The following is a 27748-nucleotide window of genomic DNA, read 5'->3' as shown; positions in this document are numbered from 1 at the left end:
ATTTTACTTTGTTAAGGTTAAAACCTTCCTTTTTGAAAAAAAAAGGGGGGGGAAGTGCTGTGGGATTGTCTGTATGTCAAGTGTGTTGCTGATTGGTCAGTAAATAAATCACTGATTGGCCAGTGGCTAGGCAGGAAGTATAGGCAGGACAAGGAGGAGAATAAAGCTGGGAAGTGGAAGGCTGAGTCAGAGAGACACTGCCAGCCGCCACCATGACAAACAGCATGTGAAGATGCCGGTAAGCCACGAGCCATGTGGCAAGGTATAGATTTATAGAAATGGATTAATTTAAGCTGTAAGAACAGTTAGCAAGAAGCCTGCCACGGCCATACAGTTTGTAACCAATATAAGTCTCTGTGTTTACTTGGTCGGGTCTGAGTGGCTGTGGGACTGGTGGGTGAGAGAGATTTGTCCTGACTGTGGGTCAGGCAGGAAAACTCTAGCTACACCCATAGTTTATTGCAATTCTCAGTCTGCATCAGAGAAGTGTCTTTGTGCATTGGATGATGGCTAATGCAAAAATTCACAAATGGCCAAAGTGCAGAGAATAAGTATCTGTGGAGTGCTCATCCATAAATGAGACATCTGTATCCCCAGCCCCTAGCACTAAGGCTTAGGGACAGTAGTTGGAGAGGAGGCAGAATGATTGTAAGGGCTAGAGGTTAAGGAGAACTTGAATGAAACAATGTCTTAGACATTGCAAGAGTACAGATCTCATGAACTCACAGAAGCTGTTGGGTGTCTTCACAAGATCAAGCCAATCAACATTCAAGTGTGGAATGGGATGGGTTCATGAGTCCCCATCACTAATTGAGAAGCTATGGAAGGTTGATGACTTTTGGGGGACAGAAAGCCATTTTGCTTTAAGGCTATTGTCCCTGGTAGGTTGATCACACTCCAGTGGGTGGTTGCACATCCATATATATATATGAATAAAACTAACTGGACTCCATATATATATATATATATATATATATATATATATATATATATATATATATGAATAAAACTAACTGGACTCAATGGGCTACTTTAAGAAGAAATAAAGGATGTTAATTTGGGAAGTAAATGTGGAAGGGGATCCAGGAGATGTGGGGAGGCAAGGATATGTGTGAATATTATTGAAATATATTATATGAATATATAAAATTCTCAAAGAATAAATTAAAAATTAAAGTTATTTGTTTTCTCTTCTATTACTGAGTGGCTGGCTTCATTCAGAATCATGTCCAAGCATCTCTCAATCTCTCTTGTCATGATTTGAATGTGTACTGTCTCTACACTGGGTCCTTTCCTGCCAGGCTCTCCAAGCAGAGGGCTGCTATGCCCTGTGGACAGGGTACCCTATAAGTGTTAGCTTGGACATAGTGGGCCAAAGAACAACAACAGCCAAACCATAAAGCTGAAATGGGCCCCCTTCCTGCACAGCATCCTACACTCTTTCACTGCTTTGATTGAGCTGAGTTTGGACTTGGGACATTATTTTTCCTTGTACAACACCTCATTTGATCTGGGCAACTACACAAGACTGATAAGATAGTTTTCTTTCATCAGATTTAAAATTTTGTAATTTACTATCCAAGGAATATTCTTCTTCTTCCAGCCAAAGTCTTAGTATCATTTATTACTATGCTGTTATTTTCCTCATCCAAGTTATAAATAACAGTTCTGGACAGAGCCTTGTATATGACATTTATCTTAACCTCCCTGGGATTAAACTTGTTTTCTCAACTGAATTGTGAAGTCCTCAAGACAGACATCATGTATCACTCATGCTCTTTTTATAATCCCTTAATTTCCCTTTGTTCATTAAATACTAGGAAAAGCACTGTCATCCCAGATAGTGGCAGCAGGAAGCTAGTTTGGAATCCACATGTCTAGGATCAAATTGCCACTCCCTACAGTGGGGTCAGTTGAGTTGAATTTTTTAATTCAAGCATACATAGAACATTTTCTCACAAACAAAATGTGAGAAATGTAGTACTTCTACCATGAAATTAGTTACCCTTACATTGCTATAACCAAAAATCATAAATGAGCAACATCAGTAAAGATTTATTTTGGCACACTGTTTCACAGGGTTGGTCCATGTTTGTTTGATCATATGTGCTTGAGCAGAATGTCATAGCAGCAGGAGGGTTGTGGCAAAGCTATTCCTTTCATGATTTACCAGGTAACAGAGCAGTCAACAGAAAGCAGCTAGGGACAACATGCCTGCTCCAAGTGGTCTATCTCCTCTTTTTAGGGCAACCTCTACAAACCTTCAGAACCACCCAGAATGGGGTTACCAATTGAGAACATACTATTCATTTCATGAGACAGGGGCACACACACAGACACACAGACACACATAGACACACACACGCACACGCACACACACATGCACACACACACATGCGCACACGCGCACACTTACATGCACATGCACACACACATGCTCACACATACACACACATACTTGTGTGTGTCTAGTGTTTCAGATTCAAACTATTACAACTATTTCTTAATAAAATAAAGCAGATAGTATATATAGACTACTTAACAGAGTAACTATGTAATGCTTTTGAGGAATACTATATCACAAGTATTATCTAAATGAAGAGAAGGATGAAGAAAACATCAGTCATAAAATCTGCTGATATATTCAATACTATATAGCTTTCTATGACTATTACAAAAAATACTGAAGTCTGGGTAGCTTAAACATTAGAAATTTACTTTCTCATAATTCTGGAGGCCAAGTAAACATCTAAGTGTTTTGAGTGTTGGTTTCATTTCTGGCCCTTCTCCTTTGTCTATAATGACTATTTTTCCCCGTGTCTCTTTTCTACTGTACCTATATCCTAATAGCTTTTTCCTATGAGGACACTAATATATTACATTAGGGTCCACCCTATTAAATTAATTTAAAGTTAGTAACCTCCCTGAGACCCTGTCTTGAAATATGTCACATTTTTAGGCACTAGGAGTTACTATGTCAAATGTGAATTAGTATCTGGGGGAATGCAGTTTGGTCAATAATAATCAGCAATAGGCATCACAGATATTATAAACAATATGTCATGGAAAACTGGAGAACCACCAAACCACTTTATGAGGTCTAGGTAGGACACACCCTTTCTGTTGTCTGGTGTGTTTGTTAAATTGTTGGGTTCCAGTTTCCCTGATATGGTGTGCCGTTATAGTTTCAATTCTCTCTGACAAATGTATAGGATGGTTCCCTATCTACTCCCAGGAAGTAGTCAGTTATCTGTCTATTGTGGGTGGTGCCTGGAAGATGGTGTACTTTCTGGGTCGGAAGAGAGGCTGCAACCTTCTGCCTCAAAACAGAGTCAGAAGCTGCTTGTAAAATGAGTCTTCTAGGGCAAGGTACAGCCTGAAAAATCACTGTTATATACAATGTGAAGTAATTTAAAATAGGACATAGCTTGTTCTCAAAATCTGCCACAAGGGCAGTGTGTTTAAAACAAGGCCGTCATTTACCACCCAGCATGGTGCCCAGAGTTCAGGTTGCTGGGGAGAGCTGCCTGTCTCCGGAGCAGCTGCTGGTACGTAAATGTGAGCAAGTGATCCTCTTGTAACTCACTGGGATTTGATGATATTGTTTCATGCTGCACAGAAGACACTTGCTATAATGGCCTCCCAGAAGTAGATGCTTATGCAGGCATAGTGCTTTCCCTTACAACAGGCAAAGGAACCCAGTATGCCAAAGGACACTGTTAACATGTTCATTAGGATAAAAACTTAATGCAATATTTTTACTGCCTTTACCGTTTTGTCTACAAACATGCTGGCTTCCTTTATGATAGAAATTTATCCTGGGTATAAAGGATTATTATTTTGGTAACTGGAGTGGTACTTTTTGTATCCTTGTCTTTCTCTATGTAGAAAGAAACCCTACTGCTGTTTGTAGAGGGTGACAATAAACACAGAAAACTAGAGCTGCCTGCCCTCACATGGCAAACAGGAAGACTCCCAGCAACAGTTCTCCACTCACACCAGGATCGAGTTCACCAAAACATGCTAGATTAATAATTCAGTTAAAAACCATTCTCCCTCACCCTGCTATTTCTCAAGTTATTAAGTGGAATTGATAAATGAGTCAGGCTATTTCTAGTAAGTCAAATTCGGGCTGTAGAAAAGAAGAAGGATATATAAGGCTGATTAGACAGCTGGAGCAAAGGCACAGAAAGTAATCTGAGAACAGAACCTGTCGAGAGAGGTTATAGGACAAGGTAGATGAATGTGTGTAGACACTATCACTAGCACCTTAGATGGAGGGTTTAACACTGCAGCCAGACCTCCAGATTAGAAGCCAGGAACAACTCACAACACAACAGGCCAAACCTTTCAATTTTATGAATCACAAGTTTATGTGTTCACAGTTGCGTAGCAGTTAGGAAGGCAGATGTTTTAAGCAGGCAGCATTATACTGCACTCTGCTCAACTTCAGAGCATCGATTACCCTGTGCCAGTCTCAGTTGCCTCTTCTGTCTGAGTGATAATAGTCACAGTCATCCTTACAGTGAGATCATTGCAAGCAGGTATCTACAAAACTCTTGGAAAAATATCCAAGTCCAAAACAAAGCTGGAAGAAATGACCTTTAGTAAAAATGGCTACCAGCAGCTCTCAGAAATGAAAGCTTAGTCATATGTCTTTATAGAGGGTTGACCACAAACATCCTTAATCATCTTCTGACATGGGAGACTTATTAAGTATGTGTCTACGACCAATCTCCAATGGATAGTGGCATCTCAGAGGCTGCTGCAGACTAAGTAGAGACCTTGCTATTATGTCTCAGTTTAGGTCTGTCACCAATAGGATGGAGGTCAAACGGTTCACAGGTAGTAGAGGTGACCAGAGCAGATGCAATGGTGGCACAAGGATGAAGGGAAATGTGCCTGGCTAATTCTCTTGATGTTTCTGGAAGATCAGCCCCCTAGGTGGATATGAAGATTTGGGGCAACCTAAAAGAAACCAGGGAGGCAGCAGTGGTGTACAAACAGTGCTGCAGTACAAGCAGTGGCCAAGGCGTTTTCCTTTGGGAATGCTGTTTTCTTTTCCTTTATTGAGCTACAACCTTATTCTTTTGGGTGTATTTGGGAGTTGGAATCTTTCTTCCTTGAATTAACCCTGCAGTTAGACAGTAGTTCTTCTCTACTTAGGCTTATTGGTAGGATTTTGAAGAAAGGAAAGAGTGGAAGAAATAAAAACTATGGGGATAAAAACACAAATTGATTTTTTTTCTCTTAAAAACAATTTTTAGTTAATTTTAGACAGAGCAGTGATTGATTTTTAAAACTATAAGGCTGTGCCATGAAAACACTGAGAGGGCATTGTACTGGAAATGAAAAGTGCCAATATTTAGTCATTTTTATTTTTCTACTAAAATACACGAGCACAGTCTTGATGAATAGTAAGCACCAACTTTTATGTCTTTTGTTCTAAGATATGTCCAGAAAAGGTGATGTTAACAAAATATATTAGATAAATACTGTCTTGACTATAGTGGTTATAATTGTTATGGACAAATTAAATTATCATGTTTGCATGATTTGAATATATGACTGCCTTAGTAACAATAAATGTTTCCATGTCCTGGTAATATTATCATATTAGATGACAACTTTTACGAATTAGAAAATGCCCAGACTATGAGCTTGGATTAGCAGCTGAGTCACTAAGCACTGGCTAACAAGGACATGAACTAAAAGAAAACTGAACTGCCATCAGCAAGAACAAGTTGAAAAGCACAAGAATGCGAGCACCAAGGACAGGAGAAGAAAAGGGAGGCTGTGGAAGACAGCAGTCAAGCAGTAGGAGACAGAAGCCAAGGGATGCTTTGTTGCATGATATTTGATCACACCTGAGATTGCATTATTGACTGGAAAAACCCGTTTCTAGTTGTGGTGCGGCTCAGCTCTCGCACACACCTTTAATCTAAGAGCTTTCTGCTTGAATATTGTAAACAGGATTAAATAAAGTCAATCATAGGTAAAGCGGGTGAGCAAGCAACCAGCTGACAGGAAGAAAAAAATTATAGAGCGTAAGAGGGAGTCAGGAAGAAGGATAGTGAGATGCACAAGAAGTAGAAAGGAGGGCTATTCAGTTTGGCAATCCTTTTGGTTTGAGATGACATTGAAAAAAAAAAAGCTCTCTTTCTGGGACATCAGTAGAAAAGGAAGGTCAGCTAAGGTGCTTTCTCTGCCTATCTGAGCTAGCAGGTTTTCACCCTAGCATTGGGCTCCTGAGTCTTTATTGGTAAAAATAGAATGACTGAGATTTAATTTAAAACAACTCTTTAGAAGCTCTCCTGTGGCTCTTAGATGGCATTCTGGGCTATCTGTTAAGCCTTTCTGTCTGCTTAAGACTGTAGTAAGGACCTTGCATAATTTTGCTTGTTTGACTGAGTGTATAAATAATGCACTTGAGTCCATGTGTCAATCAGCCTTAGCTATGAACACTGGGGAAGAACATTGTGTACACATCAGGATATCATCAACAGTCTTTGAAAGTTGTGGCTTGAGATACCTGAGAATATAAGCCCCATGTAGAATTCACAGTGCTCAAGTTAATGCAGGCAAAATTCTGAGCATGGAAAGAAAAAATATCAGAAGTAGAAATATATATACACATTGGAACTGCAAGGCAGGTGATCTCACATTGGAGAGAACTGTCTACCAGTGGAGGTTTGAACAAAGACTTCTGCCATCCCCAATAATGGAATAACTGAATGAGTTTAACAGAAAGGAATTCACCCTACATACTACAGCTTATTTGAATGAGAACTTCCCATAAAAAGTACAATAATGACTTTCCTCTGCACAGCAATCTGTAAACATCTCCCTGCCTTCAGGGAGGCGTGTATGAGGGACCCATCTAAGGAGACAGGTGTGAGAACTTTGCCTTCAGGTAGAGTCATGAAACACTGAAGAACATGAAAGTCCAGTAAGAAGGAGCAGGCACTCAGCGGAGAAAGGCAGGAAAAGACAAGTCCAAATGCCAAAGACTGTGAGCCAAGCCAGACCAAGAGGGAGAAGCTAGAGTAGAAGTCAGGGATACTGGTGAGACAAAGTGGAAAGCTGACGCTGGGGCAGAGGGTATTGGCTTACTGAGCTGGTGGCACGCAGGCCTGCAGGTGCTTACTGTCAGCCAGGTGAGTGGAGTTCCTGGGCTTACCTGGTTTCTAATGCATAGGCCTGGTGTCTGAAGGAACAGTCCCAGAGATCAGCAGAGTCTCCTTCAGGATGGTAGAACCTGTATCACTCCAGGTTCTGGTGAATTCACCAAATCTGGAAGATTTGAAAGGACATAAAATAGAAAAGAAAGATTGATTTTGAACTTGTCTAAGAAATTACTGTTGTTCTTTTTTTAGTTTCAGGAGGTCCTTTTGTGGTTTGTAGTCTATACAGACAGATAAAAATACCCATGTCATCAAGCTGTGTGTGAGAGTGCCTTACTTAGGGTTACTATTCCTGTGATGAAATACTATGAACAAAGCAATTTGGGGAGAAAGGCGTTTATTTCAGCTTACACTTCCAGATTACAGTCTATCTTCAAAGGAAGTCAGGACAGGAGCTCAAACAGTACAGAAACCTGGAGGCAGGAGCTGATGCACAAGCCACAGAAGGGTGCCGCTTACTGGCTGACTCACATGGCTTGCTCAGCCTGCTTTCCTGTAGACCCCAGGACCACCAGCCCAGGGATGGCACCACCCACAATGAGCTGGGCCCTCCCCCATCAATCACTAATTAAGAAAATGCCCTACAGCCAGATCTTATGGAGGCATTTTCTCAATTGAGGTTCCTTCCTTTCAGACAACTCTAGCTTGTGTCAAGTTGACAAAAAACTATCCAGCACAGAAGTTGAAATAAACTACATTTGTAAAGTGTAGCACTGTGGTCAGTATTTGCCACCACAGCCTTCAAAGAAAGTCATATTTTCAGAGCTCAGGTTGACCTTACCGTAGTGACCTTCAGATGCATTAAGTTTCTGGCTTCTTCCTACTCTATCTCAGGAAGGGTGATGCCCCTTGCCCACATGGACGTAAGCAGAGGGGATTGTAAGCCTGAGTCAGGGTCCCTTGGGGAAGATGAGTGGAAACCTCATAAAACAAACTCTAAGCATGTGTTTTACATAATAGTGGCAATCAGAAGGTCAGACAGTCAGCTGTTTCCACAGATGGCTGGGTTCATTACCCCACCATTGTTCAAGACCTTTCATGGATGACTCATTCTCCTCTCTCCTATAGAAAATCTGTGTCAATCATCAAGCTGATATGGATTTGCAACAACCTCTTCAAAATAGTCTGGGAGGTTCATGTAGCTATTCATGTGACCAAACTCATGCATAATTTATTTTACAAGCAAACACAAAATGGCAACCATAGTGCAAGGAGGTATCTGCATAAGGTTGGTAGCTAAAACCACACAGAGTGATGAGTTTAAACAAGGCAGTAGATTGGAAATCTGAGAAGATCACTTAGAGAGAGAATGGAAAGCAACAGGTAAGGAGAATGTGGCATTGAAAGGAACTGGGATGTGGGGAAAGAAATGGTGTTTTTAACAAATCACCGCCATGAACCTGAAGAAGTCAGAGAGAGCAGGAGCTCTCAGGATGAGCTGACATCAATGTGGATGAGACAGAGAAGTCCCCCAGGGTTTCCATTTCCCCAACCCTAAGATTAAATCTGCCACAGTGCCAAGTGGCTTGCAGCCAAGCCTCATCTATACTATTTTGTTGTTGTTGTTCTCTGACATGCAACTCTGGCTTTCTTTAAGTTCCTGTAACACCCTGGTACTTCTCCTACCACAAGACCTGTGTGCCTATGTCCCTCTGCTTGGAATACTCTTTACCTTAAGTTCACTTTATTAACCTTTCTAGTTGTAGGTAAAGCACTATATCCAAGCCTCACCCAGTGATCTAGACCAGATCAGCATCCTTATGTGTAAGCTTCTTTACAATTATATTCTGTCTTAATATTAACCTCGTTTTTTTCTACTCAAGAATTTATTTTAATGGTAAATTATTTTTTATGGTGGCAAAACAATCTGATGTGTAATCTTCTATGCCAGAGCCTCCATCCACCTTTAAAACACTGAGGTGCCTTGCATGTCCACTGCTGCCACAGAAAATCTTGAAATTCAGAATGAAGGACTGATCTTCATTTAAAGTTTGCACAGTACACTCAGTCAAGGGGACCCATGGTACCTTTGTTGCAAGGTTAACAATTTGACTTTAAAAAGCCATCCATATAATTCAAATTCCATTTAAAAATTTAGAGATTTTTAGAGCAGTCAAAAGACAGATTTTGCCCCACCAAAATCAGTTTGTAATTATATATTCATTGTGTTATCTGATAAGAATGTCTCAGTCACAGGAATGTAAAATTTATGAGAGTAGGACTCAAGTACTTTTTAGCACAGCTGTTTGGATTTCAACTTTCGTTTTTGACAAGTTGACCAAAAACTAGCCAGTACACAGACCATGAATGGTGCTTTTCAGTTTAACTTTTTTGTTTGTTTTTTGAGACGGCATCTCATGTAGATCAGGATGGCCTTGAACTCCTAATCCTCTTGTTGCCACTACTCAGGTGCTGGGATCACACATGTGAACCGCCACATTCAGTTTAACCTTCTGTGGAAATCATATTCCTGTGTAGACAATGCCCAAGGGATTTTGAAACTTTTCCATCTTATTCTTCTCACATTGCTTCACTTTTGCTGTTTAGTTATGAGAACTCTGTATTGATTGGGTCAATAGGCACGAAGGAGTGGAAAGCTTCAGTCACATAATTCATAGTTCAGATAACCTAAGAATGACAGAGTTTATCATGTTTGCTGCATCTTTCCCACCTGGGGTCTCTGAACCCTGGTTAGGGAATGAAGAAAGGACAGACACATAGACAGACACACATACATTGAAACTGGGCTCATGAGGGTTCTCTAGCCGCTTAAGGCTCCACACAAGCATGGAACTTCAGCGTGTTTATTAGGTAGAGCACAGAGGGAGGTGTTAGCTGCTCTTGGTAGGAGATCTCTGCAGGTGAGCCTTCTCAGGATGTAAATATCCCTAAGAAGGAAGCTGCAGTGGCTAGTCTTTGCACACATACACACACACACACACACACACACACACAAACACACACATACACACACACACACACAAACACACACAAACACACTGATCATGTTCATAAACACACATGCTGGAACCCTTAAGGGAAGCTTTGCTATTCCTCTTGAGCCTGGCCCATGTGGGTAACAGCTTTGCCAATTTACCATGGGCCTGTTCTCAACAGGCCTTGCTTACGTCAAAATACATATCACTCAGGCTTTCACTGACTCAACAATTCCTCTGCTTCCTACAGATATTTGCAATAGATGCAGATTCCTGCCATTAATGACAATCAATATAACCAGTCTGTTCAAAGTAACTTTGTTTAAAAAACTTAGGGAAAATTTTTTTTTCCATTTGTCTCTAGAAGAATGTTCGATACAAGTTTATTTAGTAAAGTCAGAAATTAATGGTATAAATTTAAATGGTCAACATTTTGAAATAATACTAAATTCTTTTATTGAAAGCATAAGAGCTGTATCTAATGAATGGATAATGTAGATCAGTAGACCATAGAACAAGAAGAGAAGATCTGAAAGTGCAGGCCTAACAACCCAGAATAGTATAAAGCAAGACTGGAGTGTGGTCTCCTGGAGACTCAGACAGATGGGGACTGATGCGGAAGGATCCTGAAGTGGCATCACTTTGCCTGAAGACAAGAGGGTTTTAGCAGATGGAGACCGATTTACATAGGGTTTAGTTAAAGAGTCTGAAACCCAGGATTTGACAGTGCTAATCTAACTGTATCTGGGAGAGAGAAATACGGAGTCTGGCAGCCTTGAGAGGACATTGGAGACAGATATAAGATTAAAGTCACATATTGTTGTGTTGGTCACAATTCAAGGAGTATCCAGATTCTACTTCATTCTCTCTGTCAAAGATACATAGAAAAATAAGGTTTATAAGGTCAAGCCAAGCAACACATTTCCATTGCTTGCTAGAGCTTTGGCCCCAGATATTTCTGTAGAACACTGGGGCTAGACTGAGTAGAGGCGGTAAGGGCCAACGCAGCTGCCTGCCAGAGCAGGCTAAATTACCAAGTCTGTCCATTTCACCCCCCAACTCAAGTGACTCATCTCAGAAATAGTCTACTGGTAACACTGAGTAGATTCACAAACAGCTGAGGGAAAAGAGATGGGGAGTTGAGAAAGCTTTTGACTTGGTGCCTAATGCTGCATCTCCCAGATCCTGGCTGATTCAGAGCAAGAGCCACCTGCAGGAAGAGGAACACCCCAAACAGAAAATATTTGGCTAAGCCTATGGGTCAGGCAGAATTCAGTAACCTCAGAATTACCCCTCTAGCCTGTGGACACCCACCAAGGCAGGAATATCCATTGGCTCACTTGGATCTGCCAGCTGACCTGCTCCTGGCAATGTGAGTACCTCAGCCTGTCCTCCATTGCTTCCATCCGTATCCATAAAAGTGTGTCCATCCTAACCACATGCAGGCATCATCACTCTCATGGGCCCTACTATTTTTATTTTTTTTTACAATACGTATTAAAGACAGAGAAAATAAATTAGTTTCAGCTTCAATCTTGGCAGCCATCAATGAGCACTTGTTTGTGTGAATTCCTGTACTCTAGTTTTATGATAGTTATTTTATTTAATCTCAACAACTGCCTATAAAACAGATACTATTATTATCATGCCCATCTCGTAGAAGACTGAAATATGCATCAAGTGTTCTGATTTATAATAACAATTGAAAATTTTTAACTATGATTTTATTTACTAGGTATATATTATTAGTGTATAATTTAGAAATTACATATACTAGATGAAGAAAACACTGAATGAATGCATCAAAACATAGTTATCTACAGCTGATTTTAAATGAGTTGAAAATAATGCTGGGTTCTTCAATTTCACCTGTTTTGATTGTCAGATGTGCCAGCAGATTTCTGTTACGGTAACATTTTCTTATATTTCCCAAACTTCAGAGTCAAATATCCATTAAATCACAGTAAAGTATAAAGCCATAAGGAAATAGTCCATAGGTCCATCATAAGTAGAGTTTTCTGCAGTATCCTTCAGCAATTTACCAACTTGTGCAAGAGTTATCTCTAGGTAGCATCATGGACCCGAATTCAGCAAAGTCATAATCACTTCATTCCCAGGCCTTGCAAAGCAACAACACAAGCAGGACAAAGGTAAGGAGATATTGCCTTTCCACTACTACCACTTCCACCGGAAGCCAGCAATTGTCTCCCTTACTGGGAGAGAGTTGCATTTGGGAGCAATGTGAAATCCTCCTGTTTCATCCCTCAATAGTACCTGTCTTCCTGAATGAACTCATGGTAAACAGTTTCTAGTAGCAGTCAAGAGTGGAATAAAAGAGCTGGGAAATCTCCAAACAAGGATAGTTTTCAGGCCAAATAAGTATTCATTCACTAAGCATTACTGACCCCTCTGAGTTCAGTCATTACATGTTTCTTTGAAAAATAACTGAGGCTAACAATTACCGAAGTTCAAGAACATGGTGCCTGCATTCTGGTAATGGCATTACTGGAATTTTGTGATGTGGCAGAGAAGCACAAAGGGAAACAGTTAATTGCAGAAGAAGCCAAATGAATGAGAGGATATTGCTTTGTAACAATCTGTTCTAGCAAGAGTTGGTTCAGTCTCTGAAGCCAGCTTTAGCCATTTCCAAGGACATTTCTCTATAACCTAGCTGCCTTTCATGGGGTCTTACCTTTTGACTGTTCCATAACCTCAACGCTGATGCATGGAGAAACAAACTTCCATCACAAGTGACCATTTGGTGGACACATTCAAACTGTATCCAAGCCATATATGTCCCTTCTAAGTTCAAGGCTGTCTTCTTGAAAGAGGGGATACAATCAAAGATGTGTTCCTGGTCTCACAAAGCCAGAATTGTGGTGAGGAAAGAAAGGAGATAATGCATCCAGTCTTAAAAAGCCAGAGTGGCAAAATCCACCTGGAGAATGAAAAGAAGTAATGGAGTAGACTGAGCAATTAGCTCTTTAGATAGGATGGTCAAGAAAGGCCTTTCTGAAGAAAGGCCATTGAAATTGAGGCCAGGCAGAAGATCCAGCAAGAAACATTCAACACAGAGGGAAAAGTCACAGCCAAGGCTTTGATTGCAATGAGTTCATCTTGTTTGAGAAACTATATATGCCTAATTAGAAAAGCTTGTAGTAACATCTTCAGTCTTTGAGTCCAGAAGAGCTAAGGACAATGTGACTAGGTCCCATAGCAGTAGAAGCAATGGGTGTAGACTTCAGTCTAAGGCCCACCTGAAGTAGAGGGTGTTCTGCAGAAAACTCACAAAATCTGACTTACATTTTAGTAGTGTCCTTTTGGTTAACCTGCAGAGATAGAAGACAGGGGAGTAAGGAGAAAAGCAAGAGAGTGAGAAGACTGTTCCTGAGGCCCAGGGGCCAATGGCCACTTGCACAGGTAGCCACTTTGGAGTGGGGAAAAAACATTAAATATGATTAAGTAGTCAGCAAGACATGTTGATGGAAATGCTAGAGAAAGTAAAGGGACAAACTAGTTCAAAGAAAGCCACCATAGGTTTAGTCACAATACATTTATCTCATATTCAAAGAACTAGATAATGATAAATGGATACAATCTTCTGTAACACGATTTGTTAGAAGGTCTTATTAATAAAATCAAACCTGATCCAGGTATTGGGGTGAATACTGGAGGATCAGAGAAGCAGAACAAGCCACAGCCACCTCACCTCGCCATTCCTCAGCTGATCCTATTTCCTCAGACTGGAAGCCACTACTGAGTCTTCATCTAGAATGAATCTCAGCTGAACTGCTGCTAGAAGCCTAAAACCTTAACCAGCTCTAGTTCCTGGTTTTCATGCCTTATATACCTTTCTGCTTTCTGCCATCACTTCTTGGGATTAAAGACGTGAGTCACCATGCCTGGCTGTTTCCAATGTGGCTTTGAACTCACAGAGATCCAGAGGGATCTCTGCCTCTGGAATGCTAGGATTAAGGGCGTGTGTGCCACCATTTTCTGGCCTCTATATCTAGTGGCTGTTCTGTTCTCTGACCCCAGATAAGTTTATTAGGGTGCACAATATTTTGGGGAACACTACCACCACATTTCTCCTTTTTTTTCTAAAATTTAAAAAAGCTTGTAACTAATACAAGAAAACTATATCCAATAAGTATATACAATATATACAGTCAAGAATTACATTAACGATGTGTAGTCCATTAACATTTGACAGATTCAGATGAAAAACTCCATTAATATATAACAATGTCCAGTCCATTAACATTTGATAAACTCAGACAAAAAATTTTCATTACTTATCCTATTTAAAACAAGTAGTTCCTTTTTAAAAGTAGATTCAGTAATTGACCTTTTTATCTGATCATATCCATATTCTCTTTTTCTTTTCATAATAGATTCAATAATCTACCTTTTGCCACTTTTATATCTTCCCCTTTTTCTTTTTAGAGTAGATTCAATGATCTACCCATTTATCCTATTATTTCTTTATCTTTTTTCTCAGAGTAGAGTCAATGATCTACCTCATATCTATATTCTCTTTTTTCTTTTTCTTTTTTTCAAACAAAAACTCTAAATCTAATCTCCTTGTTCAGCTTTTTTTCCTGACCATTAGTAATTAACAAGTTGTAACCAACCATCATAAACAATGACAATTATCCATAAGTCATTGAATGATCAAAAAACTACCCACCCCACCTCTTGGGAATGTGGGAGTTGTTTTCTTAAAATTACTTCCTGCTTTCTGGGGTGAAGGCATCTTTACGGAATCCTGAAAAGAAAATTTTTGGGGTTAATTGTCAAGTCCTATATCATTTGTCCAGTTGTGGCATAATGAGAAAGTGCAGGGCTTGTTTCAAGTCCTTGTTCAAGTAGTCTGTCAGGCTGGATCATCTCAGCTAGCCATCTCAAAACTGTCCTGAGTAGTTTGTAGTCCAAAGTTGATCTTTCTGTGATGTTAATCCACTTAATGGCTTTACCATAGTCCATGTGGAATTATCTTTGTGGGGCCCCAGCAACCTTTTGAAGATTTCAAAGTTGCTGTTAGGCGTGGTCATGGTTCCCTGCAGATTTTTTTTGTGTGTGTGTGTGCCTCCTCTGTGGTTTGGAGTAATCACAGTCTCATAAATGTATGTCTCTCGGAACCATGAATGTTCTTCCCTAGAAGAGAAAATCTTCCCAGAAATTTCTCCCCACCATTTGTCTTGCCAAACTTTTCCAAATTGACCTTTGCTGGTGCTTTCTTGTAACACGATGGTCCTGGCAATTCTTCTCTGAACAAGCAGCAGTAAGCCCTTTGTCCCAGGTAGCAGCATCACCACAGTCACCAACATGAGGAGAAGCAGCCAGCAACTCAAAGCAGGAGCTGCTGCCTCCATGGTCCCACTGCCATCATTTGTGGCTCAACCCCAGCCGAAACTTGTCCCTAGCAAGCTTCCTAGGCCTGCCTCAAACTCGGGATCCTCCTGCCTCTGCCTCCTTCAGTAAATCCAACCAGTGTGCCACCACAACTGGCAACATGTAGTTCGGGTCTGAGCTGGGGCCCTGCAAGGCCACAGGCAAGTAGCTTTTTCGAGAATTTGTACCCGACAAGTTGGGCGCCAGATGTAACACGAATCTTAGAAGGTCTTATTAATAAAATCAAACCTGAGCCAGGTATTGGGGTGAATACTGGAGGATCAGAGAAGCAGAACAAGCCACAGCCTATCTATCAGGTGTGTGTGTGTGTGTGTGTGTGTGTGTGTGTGTGTGTGTGTGTGTGTGTTTACTGCAATGGGTGCAAAATGAAGCTATGATACAGTGAATAACTTTTGCTCCCATTTCAGTTAGTATGTGAGAGGTCATTTGGTATCATTCTAATTCCTCAGCTACTCTGACAGTTATTTGCTAGTTCTAATACAAGGAAGGTCATAGTCTTCAGGACAGACTTAATTTTCTTCAAGGACATATCCCCTTTCTTTAAAGTTTCTTTAATTTCTCATTGCTATTTTTACAGGTGAGTAATGGATAAAGACTTGCTAGTTGAATGGAATGAGCGAAACCAGCATACTCTAAAAAAGAAAGAACACAAAGAAATGCTGGGGGCTAATAAGGAGGGTTGAGTTTTGGACTAGTGTTTGGTCTGGTTGAGGAATGTCACCAAATCCCCCTCCCCTGCATCCTTCCTTGATTCTAGTTGTAGCTGGGGATAAGCTGGCTAAACTCAAATGTTGAGGATTTCTGTTACTGATGGCAAAGCTCGTCTAATGCATCTGGATGGACTCTGCCTCTGGGTGGTGGAAACAAGGGTGGGAAATCACAGAATAAACACAGTATAATTTAGGTCATCTGGGTCCTTCCTTAAAGGAGCTGTGAGGAAACCAGAGGGGTGTGAAAGCAAAAATAAAGGAACTAGGTCGTATTGGAAAACACTTAAGAAAACCATTTCTCATGTATTTGCATCAGAAGTTTATCTCTCTTTTTTTTTTAGTGAATTTTTAGAATGCACTGTTGATGTTCAGTGTTGACAATTCTTTTTTTTTAATTTTTATTTTGCAATACAATTAAGTTCTACATATCAGCCACAGATTCCCTTGTTCTCCCCCCTCCCGCCCCCCTCACCTTCCCCCTAGCACGCCCCCCATTCCAATCTCCTCCAGGGCAAAGCCTTCCCCACAGACTGAGATCAACCTGGTGGACTCAGTCCAGGTAGGTCCAGTCCCCTCCTCCCAGGCCGAGCCAAGGGACCCTGCATAGGCCCCAGGTTTCAAACAGCCGACTCATGCAATGAGCACAGGACCCAGTGCCACTGCCTGGATGCCTCCCAAACAGATCAGGCCAATCAACTGTCTCACCCACTCAGAGGGCCTGATCCAGTTGGTGACCCCTCAGCCATTGGTTCATATTTCATGTGTTTCCGTTTGTTTGGCTATTTGTCTCTGTGCTTTATCCGACCTTGGTCTCAACAATTCTCTCTCATATAAACCCTCCTCATTCTCGCTAATTGGACTCCCACCACAAGAGCACTTGTTCAGCTATGTTCATATCAGCATTGTTTGTAATAGCCAGAACATGGAAACAACCTAGATGCCCTTCAACTGAAGAATGGATAAACAAAATGTGGTACATATACACAATGGAATACTACTCAGCAGAGAAAAACAATGACATCATGAGGTTTGCAGACAAATGGATGGATCTAGAAAAAATCATCCTGAGTGAGGTATCCCAGACTCAGAAAGACAAACATGGTATGTACTCACTCATAACAGGATACTAGATGTGGAACAAGGATGACTGGACTGCTACTCACAACACCAGGCAGGCTACCTGGAAAACAGGACCCCAGGAAAGACACAGGGATCACCCAATGACAGAGAAATGGAATGTGATCTACATGAACAGCCTGGACATGAGTGGGGGTAGTGAAGGGCGAGGGTCGAGGGAAAGAGAGCTTGGGTGAGTGGGAGATCCCAGCTGGATCAACAACAGAGAGGGAGAACAAGGAATAGGAGACCATGGTAAATGAAGACCACATGAGAATAGGAAGAAACAAAGTGCTAGAGAGGCCCACAGAAATCCACAAAGATACCCCCACAACAGACTGCTGGCAATGGTCGAGAGACAGTCCGAACTGACCTACTCTGGTGATGGGATGGCCAAACACCCTAATTGTCGTGCTAGAAACCTCATCCAACTACTGAGGGATCTGGATGCAGAGATCCATGACTAGGCCCCAGTGTTGACAATTCTTGTTCTGATGACTTTTAGAGCATTTTTTTAGTTAGTGGTATACAGCTATTTTGTCCCAGTGACTTGAAAAGTGTCCTATTTTTTTCTCTGAGGCAGTTGAGGCTTTGCTACTGTTTCCAGTATAATAATAATGCTGGCTAACTTGTAGACAGCCCTTACTAATCACCAGGTGCAAGTATTCATTCAGTCCAAGAGTCTCATTAGGCATATGGTGCCCACTCATAGTAAAGAACTCTGAAGTGAGATGAAGTCTCTTGTTCAATGTCACTGAGACAGGAAGGAATATAGCCATTCTCACAGTTCAGGCTATATTGACTTCTGAGAGACCCAAAGACTTTGGGCCTTACCTGATGAGGATGAAAGTTAAAACAAAGTGTGTAGGAAAGCTTGCTCATTCTTCTATGGTCTGGAAGAGTTCTGCACAGGGTACTGCTGCTCCACTGGTCACTGGGAGCAATTTGAAGGAGAGGAAATGAGACAAAGGCATAACTTAGAGTCGCGCATGGGCCTCCAGTAGGCCACTGTGTTCCGGTCACAGTAAGAGCTCTGCTGTTTCCTGGGCTTCTGTTCTGAGAGCACTGTGTTAAATGACTCATTTATTCTTCACAGCGGCCCTAATTATCCCTTATTATAAGACCACTGAGACTCAGAAAGATTTACAGACTTGCTCAATTCCCGCAGCTGGTAATACCTTCCACTGAACTCACTCTGTCTGCAAATCATTATTGGCTTCCTCTGCTCTCAAGAGGACACCCGTGTCTACCATGCAGGAGTCTGCTCCCCCATGCTTCTACCCTTCATGCCTGTTAATAGCTTATGCAAAATGGTGCTTATGGCTTCAGAGGGATTGCACTCTGTCACCTCAGAAATTTGCCACGGACTCTCTGCCCGAATCTCATTTCCCACTTCCCATTCAGGATAGCCATTACTCAGAATTCAGTGTCTCCTGAGGAGCAGTGACGGTCACCCCATAATTTGTTCTTACAGTACAGAGTTCCCAGATTGTTTTACCATTTCATTTTACAGCCTTGTCCAGTGAAGCTTTTGGTCTCACCCTCTACACTGGAAGCTCCATGCTGTTAACCTCTGAAAGAGCATGGAACCTGGCTCCAGGTGGGTGATTAACAGTGCGTCAGGAGGAATGAAAGGTTCAATTTTCCTTTACGTATTTTTCCCATTCTCGTCACTATTCCCATTTTTAAGCCTGAAAATTCTGAAGTTTCTGCTCATAACACTGTCAGTCTGATTTAGTTTTATTTAATTAACACAGTTTTTGTCTCTATCCTTTCCTAGCAAGAAAGGACATGCCTGTGTGTTGAAATCCTTGGTGACTACATGATTCCAAGCTGCCGTGGAATGAAAGAAAAAGCAGAGAAGACAGAGATGTCTTTCTACGGTCCTTCTTAATTTTATTCTTCTGTTACTCAGAAGCAACTGAAATGTCTTTAAACATGGTCCCTCTTTAGTCCCTCGGCCTGGGAAGCCACACATCATGTTCTAGGGATCTGAAAGATCACACACACACACACACACACACACACACACACACACACACACACACACACACATACACACACTGAACTCTTTCAAAAATTGAAAAGGACTACCATCAGAGTAAAACAAATGCAGGTCCTGCCCCCAGCACAGCTATGCGCTGGATGTGGGCATTTGTCCATGGCACTAAAGCTTGTAGGGTCTGAAGTGAGAACGCATCATTTATTGTATGGATTATTATTGTTTTTGAAGATTTAGTCAAGAAACAAATGTTAAGTGAATAGTCAAGGGCCTGGTCGGTGGCAAACATTCACGGATGCCAATCCTCTTCCTCCCTTTGTCCTTATCACAGGGGATTTTGAAAGAGGCAGGCTTCAGAGGATCCTTCAACTCCTGGAAATCACATCTAAGTTGGTTATATCCATGAAGGATCTTATTTTTAGAGAAAATGTATTTCCCAGGGTTGTCTTAACTAAGCACCAAACATCTAACCATCAGTAATGAATTCACTTACAGTTCAGGAGGTTGATCCTCTAACATTAAGGTGTTGGCAGGGCTGGTTTCTTATATGTGCTCAGATGGAGAATCTATTTTAAGCTTCTTTCATAGACTCTAGTAGGAGACTAGATGGGATTCTCCATGTGACTTGTCTGTACATGTCCACCTCTTCATCTAACTTTCCACTTTACATATGAATTCTACTGGATCAGGGTCCACCATGATGACTTCATCTGAGTCACCTAAAAATACTCTATTTCTAAAGAAGTTCTCATTTACACAGTTCTGGGATCAGAACTTTAGCATATCTTCTGTGGGTAAATGATTGAAGTCATAACATAGCCATAGCTATTAGATTTTTATAAGAAATCTATAGTAGCTATAAATTTTCTTAAGGGCTTATCTTACCCACAACCTAAGCCATCAAGCCTGGAGGTTTAGAGATATGCCAGGGTATGTCTTGACTGTCAAATTATGGAGAAACCCCACAGTGATTCTGATGACTTTATTCAGGCACACACTACGGGTTGATTATATCTTACCCAATATGCTTGGGACAAAAATTTTATGAATTTTAGATTTTTGTTTCCTGATTTTAGGATATGTAAATATACATTATAACATGTTTTAGGAATGTGACTCAAGTCCAAACATATATTTTTATATACCTTTCATATATAGGTTAAAGATAATCATTTACATTGTTAGTACATTTATATCTTGGATATGACCTGCCACATAAGGACAGTATGAAATTTTCTATTTGTATATGTTGGTACTCAAAAATTTCAAATTTGGGGGCTCTTTAGATTTAGGGTTTTTAGATTAGGAATGTTCAACCTGTATCAGAGAAGAAAGCACAGAAAGCCTTTTTCTACTCCATAGTCTACCTTAGTGGGGCATTTCCTTGAGAAATGATTGATGACATAGGGCCCAACCTAACATGGGGAGTGCCACCCCTGTGAAAGCAGTCTTGGGAAGTATAAGAATGATAACTGAATGTGAGCCTGGAGAACAGGCCCAAAAGCAGCACTCCTCTTAGGTCTCTGCCTGAATTCCTGCCCTGACTTCCACCATGATGAATGGTGACGTGCAAGTGTAAGCAAAATAAACACTTTCCTCCCCAGGTTGTTTTTGGCTATTGTGTTCATAGCAGCAGCAGAAAGAAAAATAGGACACTTTGATTCCTCTGTATTGAAAACACCATAAAAACAAACTTTAGTGGTTACAGTGGATAATATAAAAGCCATTTAAAAAATAGTGGCCTGAAAGTGTGGGAGCATGATTCCGGGAACCTATATGATTTTTTCTTAAAGATTTTTCCTTCTTCATTAAAGAACAACCTACACTGTGATATATGGTCCTTAGACATGGAAATGATTCTGAACTGCTAGCAGAAGCAGCATATGGGTCATGGTTTAGGGAAGATCTTTCAGTTTGACCTATTCTATGGCACCATACCTTAAAAGAGGGGTACCTGAATTGAAATTTTCCAATGTGCTACTTTCCTAAGATCTGTGCTATCTTTATGTCTGTCCATCAATGTGCACAACTCCTCTGGACTGAGAATTTATGATGCCAAATAGAATGTGCCCTTCTTCATCTCCTTTAGATTTCTTTGCTGTTTGGGACATAGATATAGTTTGGGTTGTAATCAAAGACTTAAGTTCACATCAGGACTTCTATACTCATACTGTTGGCACTGTTGAGTTGAGCAAAGTCACTGATGCAACTGATATCAGAAGTATTGGGATCCATCTGAATTCCTCTGTAGAGCTATAGTTCACTTGTCATGTGGTATACGTTAGTGTCAGGGGTCTGTTTGTGGTAGGTATGTCCTGGCTGACTTTATGTCAACTTGGTATAAGCTAGAGTCATTTTGGAGTAGAGAGCCTCAATTGGGCAAGACTGTGGTTTATTTTCTTGATTGATAGTTGATGTGGAAAGGCTCAGATCACTATAGGTAATGCCACTCCTGGGATAGTGGCCTTAGATGATGTACAAAACCAGACTGAGCAAGCCATGAGAAGCAAGCCAATAAGCAGGTTCACGCCTCGAGTTCCTGTCCTGAATTCTCTCAATGATGCACTGTGGAACTGTAAGTTGAAGTAAACCCTTTCCTCCCCAAGTTGCTTTTGATCATGGTGTTTTATTACAGCAACAGAAACACTAACTAATGCATGGTAGGGGAATGGGGAGAAGACAGTAGAAGGTGGCAAATGGATATTTTACCTCTAAGAAACTGAATAAAGCACATACCTATGTTGGGCTTGAACTGGTTTTCTGATTGCTTCCACGATGTTAATGTATACAGTCACTGACATTTCCAACAATCATATAAATCAGAATACACACACACACACAGAGGCGCGCACACATACACACACACACACACACAGAGGCGCGCACGCGCACACACACACACAGGTAGGTACCTTGCACAGAACACAGGTGCATACACTCAAATGGCTTGAATGCTGTGTGTGTTGCATTCACTATAAATTATGCTTTAATTGACGGTACTAATCTACATCTTGCAATGTTAAGTATGAAATAATTTGAAAGTCATGTGTCAATGTTGCCCAAATAATAAAAATTTAAAATTAAACCATTATAGAAATAAGCATCATTCTTCATGCATGAAACCCACAATGAGTTATCGGTTCAGTATTTTTCTGCACATGGTAGCTGAGTTCATAATTCCACCTAAAGCAAATAAAAATATATTTCTATTATTACTACCCTAGCAATGTTTGTAAAAGAGATGGTTATTGACGCCAGGATGTCTATAAAATTCAATTTGATTTTAAAGTGGCATTTAATAGTTATTCATAAATCTTTGGCTGAAGGGACTCATTCTCTCATCCAACCGAAACTGTGAAATTATTTTGACTAGAAATGAATGACAGATGCATTGTCTCTTCAGCTGAAGTACTTCTGTGGTTGAAGGAAGGCTAGATCAACGCATCTGGAGAAGTTGAAAACACCATGGGTGCTATGGGCAATACACAGGCAGGCACAGGGCCTGAAAGGAGTCACAGGGATGCTGAGGGTAGAGGTGGTAGAAGAATCCAGCAAGAGTTAAATGGGAGCTTTTGAGTGATGTGAACTTAGTGGAGTAGGGAATTGTGTGTGCCTCATGGAACATTTCCACAGAGACACAACTTTTGGCCCTCTTTAAATATTTGAACAATTTTTAGGTGTGCTCAGGTTCCAATTTTAAGAAGTCACATGTGGCAAAGTTTCCAATAAGTAAGTCATCTTCATAAGAGAATGACTGGAACCAGAATGTCCAGGCAGGCACCAGAATGTCCAAGCAGGCACCAGAATGACCAGGCAGGCACCAGAATGACCAGGCAGGTACCTTGACTCCCATAGTCCAGTGCAGAAAGCAGGTGTGGCTCTATGTCAGGGCTTTTTATTAGTTTCTGTGAAGGGCTTTAATTACTAGAATGGGTCAAATGAAAAAGGAAAACACATCCACTTTCTGTGTCCATTAATAAGATAGGTTTTACTTCCTGCTTTGATTGTAGATATGGCCTGGGATGTGCCCAGAGTCTCAGGGCTGAGCAGAGATCTGTGGTTTGGACTGGACAAAGGTTATTCTGTGGGTGGGGATACAGGAAGTGGGCAAACACCGCCACAAATTCTTTGTAGGCTGGAACTCTTGGAATGCAGCTGTGCCATTCCTCGTGGTCCTTGGCTGGCCTTCACTCTCCTTTGTGATGCCAGGAATCAGCACAGCTACTGTAGAGGGCAGGTGCTTGGTGCTGGTATATAATGATGAATGCATTACAGATAATGAGAACAGGCTACTTCCTAGAAAATAGGCCAGAGAAAGGCTGGTAAGTGTAAACACTCCTCCCAAAGCCAAGGATGTCAAGAACTTAGACTTAGTGGTAGCTGAGGAGATGGATACAAGTGGTAGGTGTAAGAACTACACTCTGATGTTAGTTGGGGTCCTGATTAGCGATGAGGACTGAGGGAGAAAAACAGATTAAGACTGGCTTTGAAGCTTCCTTCTGACCCACACAACTGAAGACTGGACTTTATGGAAGATGAAACTTAGCAGGCTCTGAAGAGAGGATAACCAATCTGGTATTTTATTATGGTAAGTATTTTATTTACTTATTACAGAAGAATTTTAACTTCCTTATAATTGAGTTCATCCATATTTATTACAGAAACAAACACATCAAAGAACAATTTGTGAGATGTCATTAAATTTGTTTAAATGTATAGATAAATTACAATATAGATTGTTTTCAGTATAAAGCAAGCATCACACATTTCTCTTGATAAATAAAGATGATACATGGCCAAATAAAACATGGACACAGTGATAGAAGACTCTATAATAGTAAGTTGTGTTACTGGAAGTCTCCATAGCAATCAGAAAACCCAACCCTGCTTAATAGATGAGGAAACTGAACACCAACAGAAGTGGTGAGCTCCACTCTACAAATATTGAGGGCACTGACTACGTGCCAGGCACTTGCTTGGTGCTGGAGATATTACAGTAAACAGAACATGGTACCCGTACTAAAGGGGCTCTTAGCCAGGACAGTGGAGGGCAGAAACCCTCACACAGAATAATGAGTATTGTGAGCAAGGCATGCCAAACTGCAAGGTGCAATGAATGCAGGTGTGGGAGCAGTTTGCAGAGGTCACACGTGAGCTGACCTTGGAAGCATGAGCAGAAGTCGTATTGACACAGCTGTAGTGAAATAGAGTTCCAGGGAAGTCAGGCAAAGGCTAGCCTAGTGCTTTTAATACTTAAAGGAGTTAAGAGTAAAAGAGAATTCTAGTCCTGACTTAGGGGGCCTCCCAATTCAGTGCTGTTTTAGAATCCTGTCTACTAGAAAATGCATGAAAGTTCATCTCACTAATCTCACTCTAGCATAGAAAGCAGCACACACAAGGCTCTCACTTCATCTCATATGTAAACACTAAGATTACCTGAGCCTCCTACTTAAAACTTGCTTTTCCCTTCAGAGGAATCATTACTTCCTATTATAAACTTCCACTTCCTCGCAGAATATCTACATCTATTGGGCCATGCCACAAAATTCAGGTCTAGAAGGAATCTTAAAGGGTCATTTTGCAGTGGCAAAAGGCAGGAGTGGGGTCAGTGGGAACTGTTGCCACTCTGGTGCAGACAAGCAAGGGACTTCCTTTGTAAGGAGAGAACTGAACTAAATCATTCTACATTTTATCATCACCTTCAGTTCTTAATGGCAATAGTAAAATGCCCATCCCTGAAGAGGCAAACTCCTTGTACCCACCCTCACCCCTTCCTACTCTACTGCATGGACTACACACCTGCACACAGAAAGGACAGCCCCAAACAGACATTAGAAGTGTGCAAAGTGTCCCTACCAGCCAGTTGAGACTGCCACGAGTTCTCCATTGAAAACAGAGCTGAGCAGCCAGAGTCAGACGTACAAGAAAACCCACATCAGGGTTTACCCCCCTAAAATTATTTTTATTTCCATTGAAGAGCTGCATCCATTTCCAGACAGGGTCGCTAAGAGCCAAGATGGTCGCTTCTGTCCTGGCAAGTTCACCAGGAGCAGTCTTCACTCATCTTCTCTGGCTGTGCTGTCTGGCATGTACTTGGTGGGGTGAACACAGAGGGATCCTTAATGCCTAGCTGCACATCAAAAAAACGTGTGGACAGGACCACGGTGTAATTCCTGATGAAGGTCTCCTGGACTGGATAACAATCCTTGGCTGTATAAACACCGATCCAGGTTTCATCTAAAGAGGAAAAAAGTTGACCTTTTCAGAGAGAAGATAGGCAAAATTCGTGTACATTTTTTTCGTGTGTGTGGTAAAATATAACCGGCCTAAAATGCACCATTTAACTTTGTAAGGATGCATTTTGGAGACATTTACATTGTTTTACAATTATCACCACTTTGCAACTTTCCCAAACTAAAAACTCTTACTTGTTCAATGGTTTCCCATCTTCCTCTCCTCCAATGCTTTGCATCCAGCATGCTCCTGACTGTCTGATAGATAGATTTGGGTACTTCATACACATGATATTTATCATTTGTGACTGGCTTATTTCCCTTAACATAGTGGCCTCAAGATTTATTTATTTTACTACCGATGCCAGAATTCAGACCCCTTCCTTTCAAAGGATGAAAATTACTCTACTGTAGGGATACATCACATTTTGTTTATCCACTTATCTGCTGATGGTATGTGAGTTGTTTCCAACAGTTTGATGCCAGGAATGAAGCCACTATAAACAGAGGTGTACAAATAACTGAGTCTCTGTAATCACTCTTTTGAGTATATATTCAGAGTTGTGTGTCTGGACCATATGACAATTTTATGCTTAATGTTTTGGTTAAATCCCATACAGTTTCTCACAGACTGAATGTCTACTCTTCATGTTGCAAAACAAGCTCAGAATTAAAAGGAATAGTTTTATATCAAAGCAGGCCTGTTTGCATTTAAAATAACGGAGCAGGTCTGGACACTGCCGTGTTAGAAAGTAATGGTGGAAGGAAATGTTGGCAACTAATTCAGGAGGATTCTTGGAAAGAATTCCTTTCAGGACACAGTCCTCATGGAGATCATAAAAAGTCTACAGTAAAGGGTGAGTCCATAAGATCCAAAGTGACAGAGACATGCAAGTGACACTAGGAGATGGAGGTGTTTCAAGACCCACTAAGAAAGCAGTTATACATAGTTGTAAAATACACAAGGGGGCTTACATGGGCTTTAAGATTCACCTAAGCATATAAGTTTCCCTAACAACTCCTTTTCCTTAAGGGGCTTAAAGACAATATTCCCCAGCATACACCCTGAGATGCAATACATGAATCCTTTCCGTCCTTACAGGATCTGGCTGTCTTTCTGTCGGACCACTCCTGGACAGTGATCTGCTCCTGAGGCCCCCCAATGGAGTATTGATCTTCAAAGGTAGAATTCTGGGGAATGTCGAGAGGGTCCCAGGGTTCTGTCAAGGAGATCTTTGCACACTGTTTGGTAGCTTGTTCAATCTGAAACATCACTCCATCCTTATAGAGCAAAATGTATTCAAATAATCTGAAATGTGGATTAAAAGAAAATAGTTAAGAGCTTTTATGTTAAAATCATCATGTCTTTCATCAGCATAGAGCCCAAAGGCCTTTGATATAAGTTATCACATAAATTACTTTAAAATGGTTGCAAATCATTTGTTCTTTACAGTAGACTTTATTCACACCAAACAACCCAAGCATGGAAAAAATAAAATTTAGAATTAAACTTGATTGTTCATGAGGTGAATTCTTATCACTGAACAACTAAATGCTAGACCCCAGGCTTAGGCTACTGACACGAAGAGGACATGTAGGTTTCACACTGGCTTAAGGTAATTTGTTTAGAGGGACAAAGGAAGACTTGCCTTTGGCTGGGATCCTATAGCATTAGATTGAAGAATTACAGAAATATCCCTAAAGACAGAACTCACTGCAGGCATGGAGACAGAGCACCTGCACCTCACTGCCTGGTTACTTCTTGAGTGACTTGCTCTGTTGACAGAAGGCACTCTCTGTGTAGCCTGAGGAGCCTGAGGCAGCAAGGACAAAAGGCGAGGAACCTCCAGAGTAAATGACTCATAAAGCAAGCTTGCCAATATAGACTTGCGATCTCCTCTAATGATGTCATGCGCTGGAGGTGCATGGTGAAAGGAAGGTATCCTGAGTCTAACATCTATGTCCAAGCCAGAAGTCTCTCGGGATACTCTATTGAACTTCTTAAAGCTAAGCAAGCTTGGTACTTCATAAAGCCTCTGGACCACGGTCAGTTCAAAACTCAGGCCACTGGTGCTGCTTAAGCAGAATGGGAAGTGAAGCCACAACCTTAGAGAATGCTTTTCAAAAGTGAAAAGAGACTGCCAGCTATGGG

At 41.0% G+C, this 27748-nt stretch overlaps 1 protein-coding gene across 2 annotated transcripts in view; it reads right to left on the bottom strand.

Annotated features, from left to right (window-relative positions):
* Positions 1-23941: 23941 nt before the first annotated feature.
* Epdr1 (ependymin related 1) overlaps positions 23942-27748 on the bottom strand; it is a 28361-nt gene continuing 24554 nt past the window's right edge. The window contains exons 2-3 of one of the 2 annotated variants that reach the window (XM_059263366.1): positions 26697-26905; positions 23942-25600 (exon numbers count right to left, since the gene is read on the bottom strand). In XM_059263366.1, coding sequence (XP_059119349.1) covers positions 25404-25600; positions 26697-26905 — 406 coding nt within the window. In that variant the 3' untranslated portion in view covers positions 23942-25403. Of the gene's footprint in view, positions 25601-26696; positions 26906-27748 lie in introns of those variants that run through there. The other variant, XR_009379353.1, reaches the window with a different exon arrangement.

Source organism: Peromyscus eremicus, chromosome 5 (genome assembly GCF_949786415.1).
Source record: "Peromyscus eremicus chromosome 5, PerEre_H2_v1, whole genome shotgun sequence".
In the NCBI taxonomy this organism is placed as follows: domain Eukaryota; kingdom Metazoa; phylum Chordata; class Mammalia; order Rodentia; family Cricetidae; genus Peromyscus; species Peromyscus eremicus.
Note: the sequence above shows the minus strand (reverse complement) of the source record. Positions and strands in the feature narration are given on the sequence as shown.